At 57.8% G+C, this 13,117-nt stretch overlaps 1 protein-coding gene across 1 annotated transcript in view; it reads left to right on the forward strand.

The window, feature by feature from the left end:
• LOC119952010 (importin subunit alpha-4-like) overlaps positions 1 to 11,148 on the forward strand; it is a 128,312-nt gene extending 117,164 nt beyond the window's left edge. Inside the window, exon 9 of the mRNA XM_038775471.1 lies at positions 11,036 to 11,148. Within this exon, the coding sequence (XP_038631399.1) occupies positions 11,036 to 11,047 (12 nt within the window). The 3' untranslated portion in view covers positions 11,048 to 11,148. The remainder of the gene's footprint in view (positions 1 to 11,035) is intronic.
• The last annotated feature ends 1,969 nt before the right edge of the window (positions 11,149 to 13,117 follow it).

The following is a 13,117-nucleotide window of genomic DNA, read 5'->3' on the forward strand; positions in this document are numbered from 1 at the left end:
TACACTGATCTCCCAGCTGTCTGCACACTACACTGATCTCCCAGCTGTCTGCAGACTACACTGGTCTCCCAGCTGTCTGCAAACTACACTGATCTTCCAACTGTCTGCAAACTACACTGATCTTCCAGCTGTCTGCACACTACACTGATCTCCCAGCTGTCTGCAGGCTACACTGATCTCCCAGCTGTCTGCAAACTACACTGATCTCCCAGCTGTCTGCAAACTACACTGATCTTCCAGCTGTCTGCAAACTACACTGATCTCCCAACTGTCTGCAAACTACACTGATCTCCCAGCTGTCTGCAAACTACACTGATCTCCCAGCTGTCTGCAGACTACACTGATCTTCCAACTGTCTGCACACTACACTGATCTCCCAGCTGTCTGCAAACTACACTGATCTCCCAGCTGTCTGCAAACTACACTGATCTCCCAGCTGTCTGCACACTACACTGATCTTCCAACTGTCTGCAAACTACACTGATCTCCCAGCTGTCTGCACACTACACTGATCTTCCAACTGTCTGCACACTACACTGATCTCCCAGCTGTCTGCAAACTACACTGATCTCCCAGCTGTCTGCAAACTACACTGATCTCCCAGCTGTCTGCAAACTACACTGATCTCCCAGCTGTCTGCACACTACACTGATCTTCCAACTGTCTGCAAACTACACTGATCTCCCAGCTGTCTGCAAACTACACTGATCTCCCAGCTGTCTGCACACTACACTGATCTTCCAACTGTCTGCAAACTACACTGATCTCCCAGCTGTCTGCAGACTACACTGATCTCCCAGCTGTCTGCAGACTACACTGATCTCCCAGCTGTCTGCAAACTACACTGATCTCCCAGCTGTCTGCACACTACACTGATCTCCCAGCTGTCTGCACACTACACTGATCTCCCAGCTGTCTGCACACTACACTGATCTTCTAGCTGTCTGCACACTACACTGATCTTCCAGCTGTCTGCACACTACACTGATCTTCCAACTGTCTGCAAACTACACTGATCTCCCAGCTGTCTGCAAACTACACTGATCTCCCAGCTGTCTGCAAACTACACTGATCTTCCAACTGTCTGCACACTACACTGATCTCCCAGCTGTCTGCAAACTACACTGATCTCCCAGCTGTCTGCACACTACACTGATCTCCCAGCTGTCTGCACACTACACTGATCTTCTAGCTGTCTGCACACTACACTGATCTTCCAGCTGTTTGCACACTACACTGATCTCCCAGCTGTCTGCAAACTACACTGATCTTCCAACTGTCTGCAGACTACACTGATCTTCCAGCTGTCTGCAGACTACACTGATCTCCCAGCTGTCTGCACACTACACTGATCTCCCAGCTGTCTGCACACTACACTGATCTTCCAACTGTCTGCAAACTACACTGATCTCCCAGCTGTCTGCACACTACACTGATCTCCCAGCTGTCTGCAGACTACACTGATCTCCCAGCTGTCTGCAGACTACACTGATCTTCCAGCTGTCTGCAAACTACACTGATCTTCCAACTGTCTGCAAACTACACTGATCTTCCAACTGTCTGCAGACTACACTGATCTCCCAGCTGTCTGCAAACTACACTGATCTCCCAGCTGTCTGCAGACTACACTGATCTCCCAGCTGTCTGCACACTACACTGATCTTCCAGCCGTCTGCAAACTACACTGATCTCCCAGCTGTCTGCAAACTACACTGATCCCCCAGCTCCAAAAAATCAACGCTGATTTTATGCTAACCGGCAGAATCTCCTTTGCTGTTTCCTGCACTTCTATGATGCAATGACTATGGGACATCCAGAGACTTTGTGCTGAAACCTCTTCTGCTGGAACAATCTGTTGGACTGTGCCTCTGTGTTTGGAGACGGAGCAGTGAAGAAAAATTTCAATCCCCTTAATCATTCCTGTTTTCCTTTTAAATTTATTGTAGAGGAAACTGGTTCCTTTCCCATCTTATCGCAACTCCCGATTATTGAGACTACTTAAAAGTACCATCAGAAAACGCCTAATATTACAATCCTGGTTTTGCGAGTTCTATATGTAATCGCAGGAGGCTTATAATATTGGGGAAGTTCCAATTTTAATGCATCGGTGTCACGACACGCACCAAATTTTCTGTGACCACTATATCAGTTTGGATGTGGTTTCTGGAAGTTCTCAAACATAATCTGATTGGTTGCTCATTATTTTGTGAGGTTTACCGTAAAGGTGCTGAAATGATTATTTTCTTTGGCTTTACCTCTGAACATTCACATTACTTTCAATTATATTGCCTCTGGAGATGGTTAACAAATTATGGAATTAATATTGTCACTTTTGGAAACTTTTCAAGACAGCGAAAAGCACTAATTCAGATGTGGTTGCAGTCGGCCCCCAGGGGTTCTGCACTTTTAATCTGCCGTCTAAATCACCTTTCATGAGAGATTCTGCAGTTGACTGAAGTACACTATGTATTTACACTATGTATTTACACTATGTATTTACACTATGTATTTACACTATGTATTTACACTATGTATTTACACGTACCTTTCGCAGCTGGTGTACATTTTAGCAATATGTTTAGCATCACTGAAAATGCTCCACAGCCATTTGAAACATTGATGTTTTACTGCATGAACCTGGTGTATATATAAATAGTTACTCACATACAGCATCACATTTTTATACAAGGTGCCTCAATTCATTTTAATAATTAAAAGATCATTAACGTTAACTGCAGAACCAGGGTGTTAAATAATGCTGTGTACATATGGTTTGGAAAATCCAATTGATGTGGTGGGGTTTCCATATTTCCATGTGACATAAAGGAAATCAGTTTATAATTCAGCTCATGTTTTGCTTAGTAATGTTAAAATAAATTGTTTTCAGTGAACAAATAATTAAAAGTATTGGTGCAGTTCGCCAGTTTTATTTCAGATACTTTAAATAGTCCAGTCTTTTATTCCTGTTTCGGTTACAAATGTTTGCGCTGCCTACACTCGTGTTCACAATCACAGGCACATGTTCACTTAAATTGCACATTTATTCTCATGTGCACACACTCATTCAATGTAGGTAGCTGTTTACACATATCAGAAATATGCTCATTATCAAGCCTCTCACTCCCCTCTCACACTCATCAAAACAATAAAAATGCATGGAAGGCAGTGTTACCCCCTGGGTAGCAGATTAGAGGCGATGCATCAACATTAGTCATACTGGGCCTTCATCATTCAGATGTCAAAAATGCTTCCAGGGCAGATGCAGGAACGTGTTTGCCCAGGTTGGAGTGGCTAGAACCAGGGGACAGATTCTCGGAGTAAGTGTGTGGTGAATGTGTAACCACTATAATTCACACTGTACATTACTGTGTCCCTGTGGGCTCTGTCTTTGAGCCTCTGCCCACAGGGGGAGATGAGGAGCTTGTACAGGGCTCCGCCCCCAGCAGGAAGTGTAAGTGCTGCGGTCCTGCGAGTCCGCCCTTAGTTCAGCACAGTCGCAGGCAGGCTCAGTTGTAAGCCGATTAAAGCCACAGTTTACTCCAACTCGTGTCTCTGAGTGAATTGATGGTCGCATCAAAGTGTTGGGCCATTTCGGACTGAGATAAAGAGGAAATTCTTCATCAAGGGTGGTAACCTTTAGAATTCTCTTCCCCAGGGTCTATGGAGACTCCATTGCACCAACCAGAGGCAGGGACCAGCGCAAAGGGACCAGCGCAGAGGGAAGGACCAGCGCAAAGGGACCAGCGCAGAGGGAAGGACCAGCGCAAAGGGACCAGTGCAGAGGGAAGGACCAGCGCAAAGGGACCAGTGCAGAGGGAAGGACCAGCGCAAAGGGACCAGCACAGAGGCAGGGACCAGCGCAGAGGGACCAGTGCAGAGGCAGGGACCAGCGCAGAGGGACCAGCACAGCTGCAGGGACCAGTGCAGAGGCAGGGACCAGCGCAAAGGGACCAGTGCAGAGGCAGGGACCAGCGCAGAGGGACCAGCACAGAGGCAGGGACCAGTGCAGAGGGACCAGTGCAGAGGCAGGGACCAGCGCAGAGGGACCAGTGCAGAGGGAAGGACCAGCGCAAAGGGACCAGCACAGAGGCAGGGACCAGCGCAGAGGGACCAGCGCAAAGGGACCAGTGCAGAGGCAGGGACCAGCGCAAAGGGACCAGCACAGAGGCAGGGACCAGCGCAGAGGGACCAGCACAGAGGCAGGGACCAGCGCAGAGGCAGGGACCAGCGCACAGGCAGGGACCAGCGCACAGGCAGGGACCAGCGCACAGGCAGGGACCAGCGCAGAGGGACCAGCACAGAGGGACCAGCACAGAGGCAGGGACCAGCGCAGAGGCAGGGCCAGCGCAGAGGCAGGGACCAGCGCACCGGCAGGGACCAGCACAGAGGCAGGGACCAGCGCACAGGCAGGGACCAGCACAGAGGGACCAGCACAGAGGCAGGGACCAGCGCAGAGGGACCAGCACAGAGGCAGGGACCAGCGCAGAGGCAGGGCCAGCGCAGAGGCAGGGACCAGCGCACCGGCAGGGACCAGCACAGAGGCAGGGACCAGCGCACAGGCAGGGACCAGCACAGAGGCAGGGACCAGCGCAGAGGGACCAGCGCACAGGCAGGGACCAGCACAGAGGCAGGGACCAGCGCACCGGCAGGGACCAGCGCAGAGGGACCAGCGCACAGGCAGGGACCAGCGCACAGGCAGGGACCAGCGCACAGGCAGGGACCAGCGCAGAGGGACCAGCGCACAGGCAGGGACCAGCGCAGAGGGACCAGCGCACAGGCAGGGACCAGCGCAGAGGGACCAGCGCACAGGCAGGGACCAGCGCACAGGCAGGGACCAGCACAGAGGCAGGGACCAGCGCAGAGGGACCAGCGCACAGGCAGGGACCAGCACAGAGGCAGGGACCAGCACAGAGGCAGGGACCAGCGCACAGGCAGGGACCAGCGCACAGGCAGGGACCAGCGCAGAGGGACCAGCGCACAGGCAGGGACCAGCGCAGAGGGACCAGCACAGAGGCAGGGACCAGCGCAAAGGGACCAGCACAGAGGGACCAGCACAGAGGGACCAGCGCACAGGCAGGGACCAGCGCAGAGGGACCAGCACAGAGGCAGGGACCAGCGCAGAGGGACCAGCACAGAGGGACCAGCGCACAGGCAGGGACCAGCGCAGAGGGACCAGCACAGAGGCAGGGACCAGCGCACAGGCAGGGACCAGCGCAGAGGGACCAGCACAGAGGCAGGGACCAGCGCACAGGCAGGGACCAGCGCACAGGCAGGGACCAGCGCACAGGCAGGGACCAGCGCACAGGCAGGGACCAGCGCCAGCTAATGCTGCCATCCATGACAAAGATCAAAACATTTTATGGATAAGAGCAGAAGAAATAGCAGCTGGGGGAGGCCATTCGGCCCTTTGAGCCCGCTCCACCATTCATTATGATCATGGCTGATCATCCGCATCAATAGCCTGATCCTACTTTCCTCCCATAGCCTTTGATCGCCTTCTCCCTAACTGCTATATCTAACTGCTTCTTGAAAAAATACAATGATTTGGCCTCAACTACTTCCTGTGGTAGCGAGTTCCACAGGCTGACCACTCTCTGCGTGGAGAGATTTCTCATCTCTGCCCTAAACGGTCTACCCTGTATCCTCAGACTGTGACCCCTGGTTCTGGACACACCCACCATCGGGAACATCCTTCCTGCATCGACCCTGTCCAGTCCTGTTAGAATTTTATAGGTTTCTATGAGATTCCCCCCTTACTCTTCTGAACTGCAGCAAATACAATCCTAACCAATTCATACTTTCCATATACACCAGTCCTGCCATCCCAGTAATCAGTCTGGTAAACCTTTGCTGCACTCCCTCTAGAGCAAGAACATCCTTCCTCGTATAAAGAGACCAAAACGGCACACAATACTCCAGGTGTGGCCTCACCAAGGCCCTGTATAATTGCAGCAACACATCCCTGATCCTTTACTCGAATCATCTCACAATGAAGGCCAACATACCATTTGCCTTCTTTACCACCTGCTGCACCTGCATGCTTACCTTCAGATGTACAGTACCCAATTCTTTTATTTCCAATTAAGGGGCAATTTGGCTTGGCCAATCCACCTACTCTGCACATCTTTAGGTTGTGGGGGTGAGACCCACACAGACTCGGGGAGAATGTGCAAACTCCACACGGACAGTGACCCGGGGCCGGGATCGAACCTGGGACCTCGGCACTGTGAGGCAGCAGTGCTAACCACTGTGCCACAGTGCTGCCTCCCCCCCCCCCCCCCAAAATCATTAATATATATTGTGAATAGCTGGGGTCTCAGCACCGATCCCTGCGGTACACCACTAGCCACTGCCTGCCATTTGTTCATATTCTATGTTTCCTGTCTGCTAACCAGTTTTCTATCCACTTTTTAAAGAATATTTTAATTGAGTTTTTAACGTTTTATATTGAAGGTTATAGAATAAAACAGAATCATTACATGCATGAACACAAATTACACCAACAGCTCTAGTTTTGATTCATGCATATAGAGTTTTATCTTACAGGGTGCAGATATTGAGGCCAAAATGCTGGTGGGGTTAGAAACAATGGAATAAGAGAAGAAAAAGAGAAATTTACAGAGAAAAACGGCAGCTGGGTCAGGCAGATGCCAGAGGCTCGCCGTCTGGATCAGTGGGGTCGATAGCTGACTGTGCCGGTCTGGATCAGTGGGGTCAGTGGGGTGGACAGCTGACTGTGCCGGTCTGGATCAGTGGGGTCAGTGGGGTCGGTAGCTGACTGTGCCGGTCTGGATCAGTGGGGTCAGTGGGGTCGATGGCTGACTGTGCCGGTCTGGATCAGTGGGGTCAGTGGGGTCGGTAGCTGACTGTGCCGGTCTGGATCAGTGGGGTCAGTGGGGTCGGTAGCTGACTGTGCCGGTCTGGATCAGTGGGGTCAGTGGGGTGGATAGCTGACTGTGCCGGTCTGGATCAGTGGGGTCAGTGGGGTGGATAGCTGACTGTGCCGGTCTGGATCAGTGGGGTCAGTGGGGTGGATAGCTGACTGTGCCGGTCTGGATCAGTGGGGTCGATAGCTGACTGTGCCGGTCTGGATCAGTGGGGTCGATAGCTGACTGTGCCGGTCTGGATCAGTGGGGTCATTGGGGTCGATGGCTGACTGTGCCGGTCTGGATCAGTGGGGTCAGTGGGGTCGATGGCTGACTGTGCCGGTCTGGATCAGTGGGGTCAATAGCTGACTGTGCCACCCAAAGAGGCAGCTTTTATATGGGAGATCCCGGTGTCAGCCCATAATGCTGAGCAGCTCCCCCCCACCCCCGCCTTGGTCGCCTCCTGAAAATGCTGTGCTCAAGGGGTGGTGGGGGGGTGGGTATGTCTGCTGGGTGGGCTCGGCACTCTCGCTTTTTCCTATTGTTCTCTCCTCCTGCGTTTCCTGTCTCTACCCACCTACCCTCCCCTGCTATCCCTCCCCTTTCCTGTCCTAGCTTTGCCCCCCCCCCCCCTCGTTATTAGTTGCTGGTTACAATCAGGTCTGGAATAAGATGGTGAACAGCCTCCTCCAATCCTTTGCCGTATTTAACTTTCTTGAGAAATTCTGTCTGGTCGGACAGCCAGTCTGCAGCCTTTGTTGGAGCTGCCCATCGCCAGCTGAGCAGGAATCTCTGGCGGGCGATCAGTGAGGCAAAGGCCAGGGAGTCCACCCCTCTCCCGTGAAGAGCTCTGGCTTTTCTGACACCCCAAGTGCCGCCCTTACTCCCACAACTCTGGACATGGCCTCGAAGAAGGACGTCCAGTCCCTGACAATTCTGAAGCAGGACCAGAACATGTGGGTGTGGTGGGCTGGGCCCCCCTGGCACCAATCACATTTGTCCTCCCCCTCTGGAAGAACCCACTTATTCTTCTCCCAGGTAGGTGTGCTCCGTGCAGCATCTTTAGTGATGCTGGCCTCAGCCCTGCGCACGTGGAGGTGAAAATTACCCAGTGTAGTCGTTCGCTCCAGAGCCCCCCCCCCCCCCCCCCCCCCCCCCAACTCCCTGCCCAGTTATTCCTCCCATTTTTCCCTTGTCTCATTCAGGATTGAGCATTCTATCCCAACACTTCCCACAATCCCGTCTGCATTCATTTTACACGCTAATCTCTTCTGCGGGACTTTGTCAAAAGTCTTCAGAAAGTCCAAATAAAAGACACCCACTGACTCCCCCTCATCAATTCTATCAGTTACGGGGCGGCACGTTGGCACAGTGGTTAGCACTGCTGCCTAACGGCGCCTAGGACCCGGGTTCGAACCCGGCTCTGGGTCACTGTCCGTGTGGAGTTTGCCCAGCCCTGCCTTTCCCTGCCCAGCCTTGCCCTGCCCTGCCCTGCCCTGCCTGCCCAGCCCTGCCCAGCCCTGCCCTGCCTGCCCAGCCTTGCCCTGCCCTGCCCTGCCCTGCCCAGCCTTGCCCTGCCCTGCCCTGCCCTGCCTGCCCTGCCCAGCCTTGCCCTGCCCTGCCCTGCCCTGCCTGCCCAGCCCTGCCCAGCCTTGCCTGCCCTGCCCTGCCCTGCCCAGCCCTGCCCTGCCCTGCCCTGCCCTGCCCTGCCCTGCCCTGCCTGCCCTGCCCTGCCTGCCCTGCCCTTCCTGCCTGCCCTGCCCTGCCCTGCCCTGCCCTGCCCTGCCCTGCCCTGCCCTGCCTGCCCTGCCCTGCCTGCCCTGCCCTTGCCCCTGCCTGCCCTGCCCTGCCCTGCCCTGCCTGCCCTGCCCTGCCTGCCCTGCCCCTGCCTGCCCTGCCCTGCCCTGCCCTGCCCTGCCCTGCCCTGCCCAGCCCAGCCCTGCCCTGCCCAGCCCAGCCCTGCCCAGCCCAGCCCTGCCTGCCCTGCCCTGCCCTGGCCCTGCCCTGCCCTGCCCTGCCCTGCCTGCCCTGCCCTGCCTGCCCTGCCCTTTCCTGCCTGCCCTGCCCTGCCCTGCCCTGCCCTGCCCTGCCCTGCCCTGCCAGCCCAGCCCAGCCCAGCCCTGCCCAGCCCTGCCCAGCCCAGCCCTGCCTTTCCCTGCCTGCCCTGCCCTGCCCTGCCCTTTCCTGCCTGCCCTGCCCTTTCCTGCCTGCCCAGCCCTGCCCTGCCCTGCCTGCCCTGCCCTGCCCTTTCCTGCCTGCCCAGCCCTGCCCTGCCTGCCCAGCCCTGCCCTGCCCTGCCCAGCCCTGCCCTGCCCTGCCTGCCCAGCCCTGCCCAGCCCTGCCCAGCCCTGCCCTGCCCTGCCCTGCCCTGCCCAGCCCTGCCCAGCCCTGCCCTGCCCAGCCCTGCCCTGCCCTGCCCAGCCCTGCCCTGCCCAGCCCTGCCCAGCCCTGCCCTGCCCTGCCCTGCCTTGCCCTGCCCTGCCCTGCCCTGCCCAGCCCTGCCCAGCCCTGCCCTGCCTGCCCTGCCCTGCCCTGCCCAGCCCTGCCCTGCCCAGCCCTGCCCAGCCTTGCCCAGCCCTGCCCAGCCTTGCCCAGCCTTGCCTGCCCTGCCCTGCCCAGCCTTGCCCTGCCCTGCCCAGCCCTGCCCAGCCCTGCCTGCCCTGCCCTGCCCTGCCCTGCCCAGCCCAGCCCTGCCCAGCCTTGCCCTGCCCTGCCCTGCCCTGCCCTGCCCTGCCCAGCCCAGCCCAGCCTTGCCCTGCCCTGCCCAGCCCTGCCCTGCCCTGCCCTGCCCAGCCCTGCCCAGCCCAGCCCTGCCCAGCCTTGCCCTGCCCTGCCCAGCCCTGCCCTGCCCAGCCCTGCCCAGCCCTGCCCAGCCTTGCCCTGCCCTGCCCAGCCCTGCCCTGCCCTGCCCAGCCTTGCCCTTTCCTGCCCTGCCCAGCCCTGCCCTGCCCTGCCCAGCCCTGCCCAGCCCAGCCCAGCCCTGCCCAGCCCTGCCCAGCCCTGCCTTGCCTGCCCTGCCTTGCCTGCCCTGCCCTGCCTTGCCTGCCCAGCCCTGCCCTGCCCAGCCCAGCCCAGCCCAGCCCTGCCCAGCCCAGCCCAGCCCAGCCCTGCCCAGCCCTGCCCTGCCCTGCCCAGCCCTTTCCTGCCCTTTCCTGCCTGCCCAGCCCTGCCCTGCCTGCCCTGCCCTGCCTGCCCTGCCCTGCCCTGCCCTGCCCTGCCCTGCCTGCCCAGCCCAGCCCTGCCCTGCCCTTTCCTGCCTGCCCTGCCTGCCCAGCCCTGCCCTGCCCTGCCCTGCCCAGCCCTGCCCTGCCTGCCCAGCCCAGCCCTGCCCAGCCCTGCCCAGCCCAGCCCTGCCCTGCCCTGCCTGCCCTGCCTGCCCTGCCTGCCCTGCCTGCCCTGCCCTGCCCAGCCCAGCCCTGCCCTGCCCTGCCCAGCCCTGCCCTGCCCAGCCCAGCCCTGCCCTGCCCTGTCCTGCTCTGCCTGCCCAGCCCAGCCCTGCCCTGCCCAGCCTTGCCCAGCCCTGCCTGCCCTGCCCTGCCCAGCCCAGCCCTGCCCTGCCCTTTCCTGCCTGCCCTGCCCTGCCCTTTCCTGCCTGCCCTGCCCAGCCCTGCCTGCCCTGCCCTGCCCAGCCCTGCCTTCCCTGCCCTGCCCTGCCCTGCCCTGCCCTGCCCAGCCCAGCCCAGCCCTGCCTGCCCTGCCCTGCCCTGCCCTTTCCTGCCTGCCCTGCCCTGCCCTGCCCTGCCCTGCCTGCCCTGCCCTGCCCTTTCCTGCCTGCCCTGCCCAGCCCTGCCTGCCCTGCCCTTTCCTGCCCTGCCCTTTCCTGCCTGCCCTGCCCAGCCCTGCCCTGCCCAGCCCAGCCCTGCCCAGCCCTGCCTGCCCTGCCCTTTCCTGCCCTGCCCTTTCCTGCCTGCCCAGCCCAGCCCTGCCCTTTCCTGCCCTGCCCTTTCCTGCCTGCCCAGCCCTGCCCTGCCCAGCCCAGCCCAGCCCTGCCCAGCCCTGCCCAGCCCAGCCCTGCCCAGCCCTGCCCTGCCCTTTCCTGTGCGAAACGTGAGTTCCAATTTATCTTTAAAATCAATTTTTGTTTTCCTCATTTTGGATCTAAATTCCTTTGCTTTTTCCTTCACAGTTTCTATTTCACCTTTAAGAAATGTCAACTTCCTCTTTTACAGATACTTTGTTAAATCCCTCGACACCAAAGGTTAAAAGCAAATTACTGCGGATGCTGGAATCTGAAAGGAAAGAGAAAATGCTGGAAAATCTCAGCAGGTCGGCAGCATCTGTCGGGAGAGAAAAGAGCCAACGTTTCGAGTCCGATGACAAAGAGTGGAGAGAGTGCGGAGGAGATTGACCAGGATGTTTCCTGGGCTGGAGCGTTCCAGCTGTGAAGAGAGGCTGATTAGGTTGGTCTTGTTTTCCTTGGAACTGAGAGGCTGAGGCAGGACCTGATTGGAAGTACAAAATGATGAGGGACATAGTGTCGCCACCCTGGTGTGGCCACGTCCCGATTTCAAAATGGACACTTGCAAATGTGGTGAATGTGTAACCACTGTAATTCACACTGTACATTACTGTGTCCCTGTGGGCTCTGTCTGGGAGCCGTTACCCGGCTCTGCCCACAGGGGGAGACGCGGAGCATGTACAGGGCTCCGCCTTTGGCTCCGTCCCCAGCAGGAAGTATAAGTGCTGCGGTCCTGCCAGTCCGCCCTCAGTTCAGCATAGTCGCAGGCAGGCTCAGTTGTAAGCCGATTTAAAGCCACAGTTTACTTCAACTCGTGTCTCTGAATGAATTAATGCTCGCATCAATTTAATCGCCTTAAAAACTACTATGGAATCAGCCCTCAAACCTGACCGACTGGAACTCGATCCACAGGCAGCAGAGGCAAAGGAAATATTTCTGCATTGGCTTCGGTGCTACAAGGCCGACCTCTCTGCGTCGACGACCTCCTCAGTTACACGTGAACAGAAACTCAGTCTTCTCCACGCACGGGTGAGCCATCGTATTTCAACTCAACTTAATGAAGCTGACTCTTACACCGAGGCCCTCGCGATGCTCGACCACCTGTACGTGCGGCCCGTGTACGAAGTCTACACGCGACACATCTTCACAACTCGCCGCCAGCGCCCTGGGGAGTCACTAGATGACTATCTACGTGACCTCAAAGCCCTAGCACGTGACTGTAACTTCCAGGCCGTGACAGCCACTCAGCACATGGAACTCGCCGTCCGAGACGTGTACGTTGCGGGGCTCTGATCAAACTATGTGCGGCAGCGTCTCCTTGAGAAAGGGGCCCAGGACCTGGAGGACACGGTAAAACTGACGCCCTCGCTGGAGGTCGCTTTCCAAAGCCTAACTGCGTTCTCGGCCGATCACGCGACCCCATCGTGGACCCTCCAACCAAAGGCTGCCCCAGGCCTGCGCCCACCCTGGTCACCCGCCCACCCTGGTCACCCGCCCACCCTGGTCACCCGCCCACCACGGAGGACTATGGTGCCATTTTTGTGGCCAGCCTCAACACCCCCGGCAGCAATGTCCGGCCCGCAACGCGACCTGCAGCAGCTGCAGGCGAATAGGGCGCTTTGCTAAGGTCTGCCTGGCCAAATCAAAAAACTCTAATCCTAACTCAAATACTCGCTCCTCCGACTCTCAGGCTCGCAGCCCCCGTAACGCGGCAGCGTGTGTGCCAACTCCACCTCCGCACAACATGTGTGACTCACGGGGGCCGCCATCTTGGCAATCCTCTTCCCTCGCCGCCCGCCACGTGTGATCAGCCATCTGGCCATCACCCGCTACCAACTCCAACAGTCATCGTGGGGCCGCTTCAGCATCGCCGACCACGCCGCCATCTACCCTCAACTCAGCGCCATCACCTTGGACCAGTCACGGCCCAAGCACCTCAAAAGCTCCATAATGGCGTCCTGGATCAATGGGTACGAGACACCGTGCCTCTTCGACTCCGGGAGCACCGAGAGCTTTGTTCACCCGGACCTGGTAAGACGCTGCTCGCTCCCGGTATTACCAACGCGGCAAACTATCTCCCTCGCCTCGGGGTCACACTCAGTCCAAATACAAGGGCGCATTACTGCGACTCTAACGATACAGGGCGCCGACTACACCAATTTCCAACTGTACATGCTCCCAGACCTCTGCGCCCCGCTCCTCCTAGGACTGGATTTCCAGTGTAACCTCAGGAGCCTCACACTCAGCTTCGGCGGGCCCCTGCCCCCTCTCACTATATGCAGCCTAGCAACCC

The sequence above is a fragment of the Scyliorhinus canicula genome, chromosome 17 (assembly GCF_902713615.1).
Source record: "Scyliorhinus canicula chromosome 17, sScyCan1.1, whole genome shotgun sequence".
NCBI classification, from domain to species: Eukaryota; Metazoa; Chordata; class Chondrichthyes; order Carcharhiniformes; family Scyliorhinidae; genus Scyliorhinus; species Scyliorhinus canicula.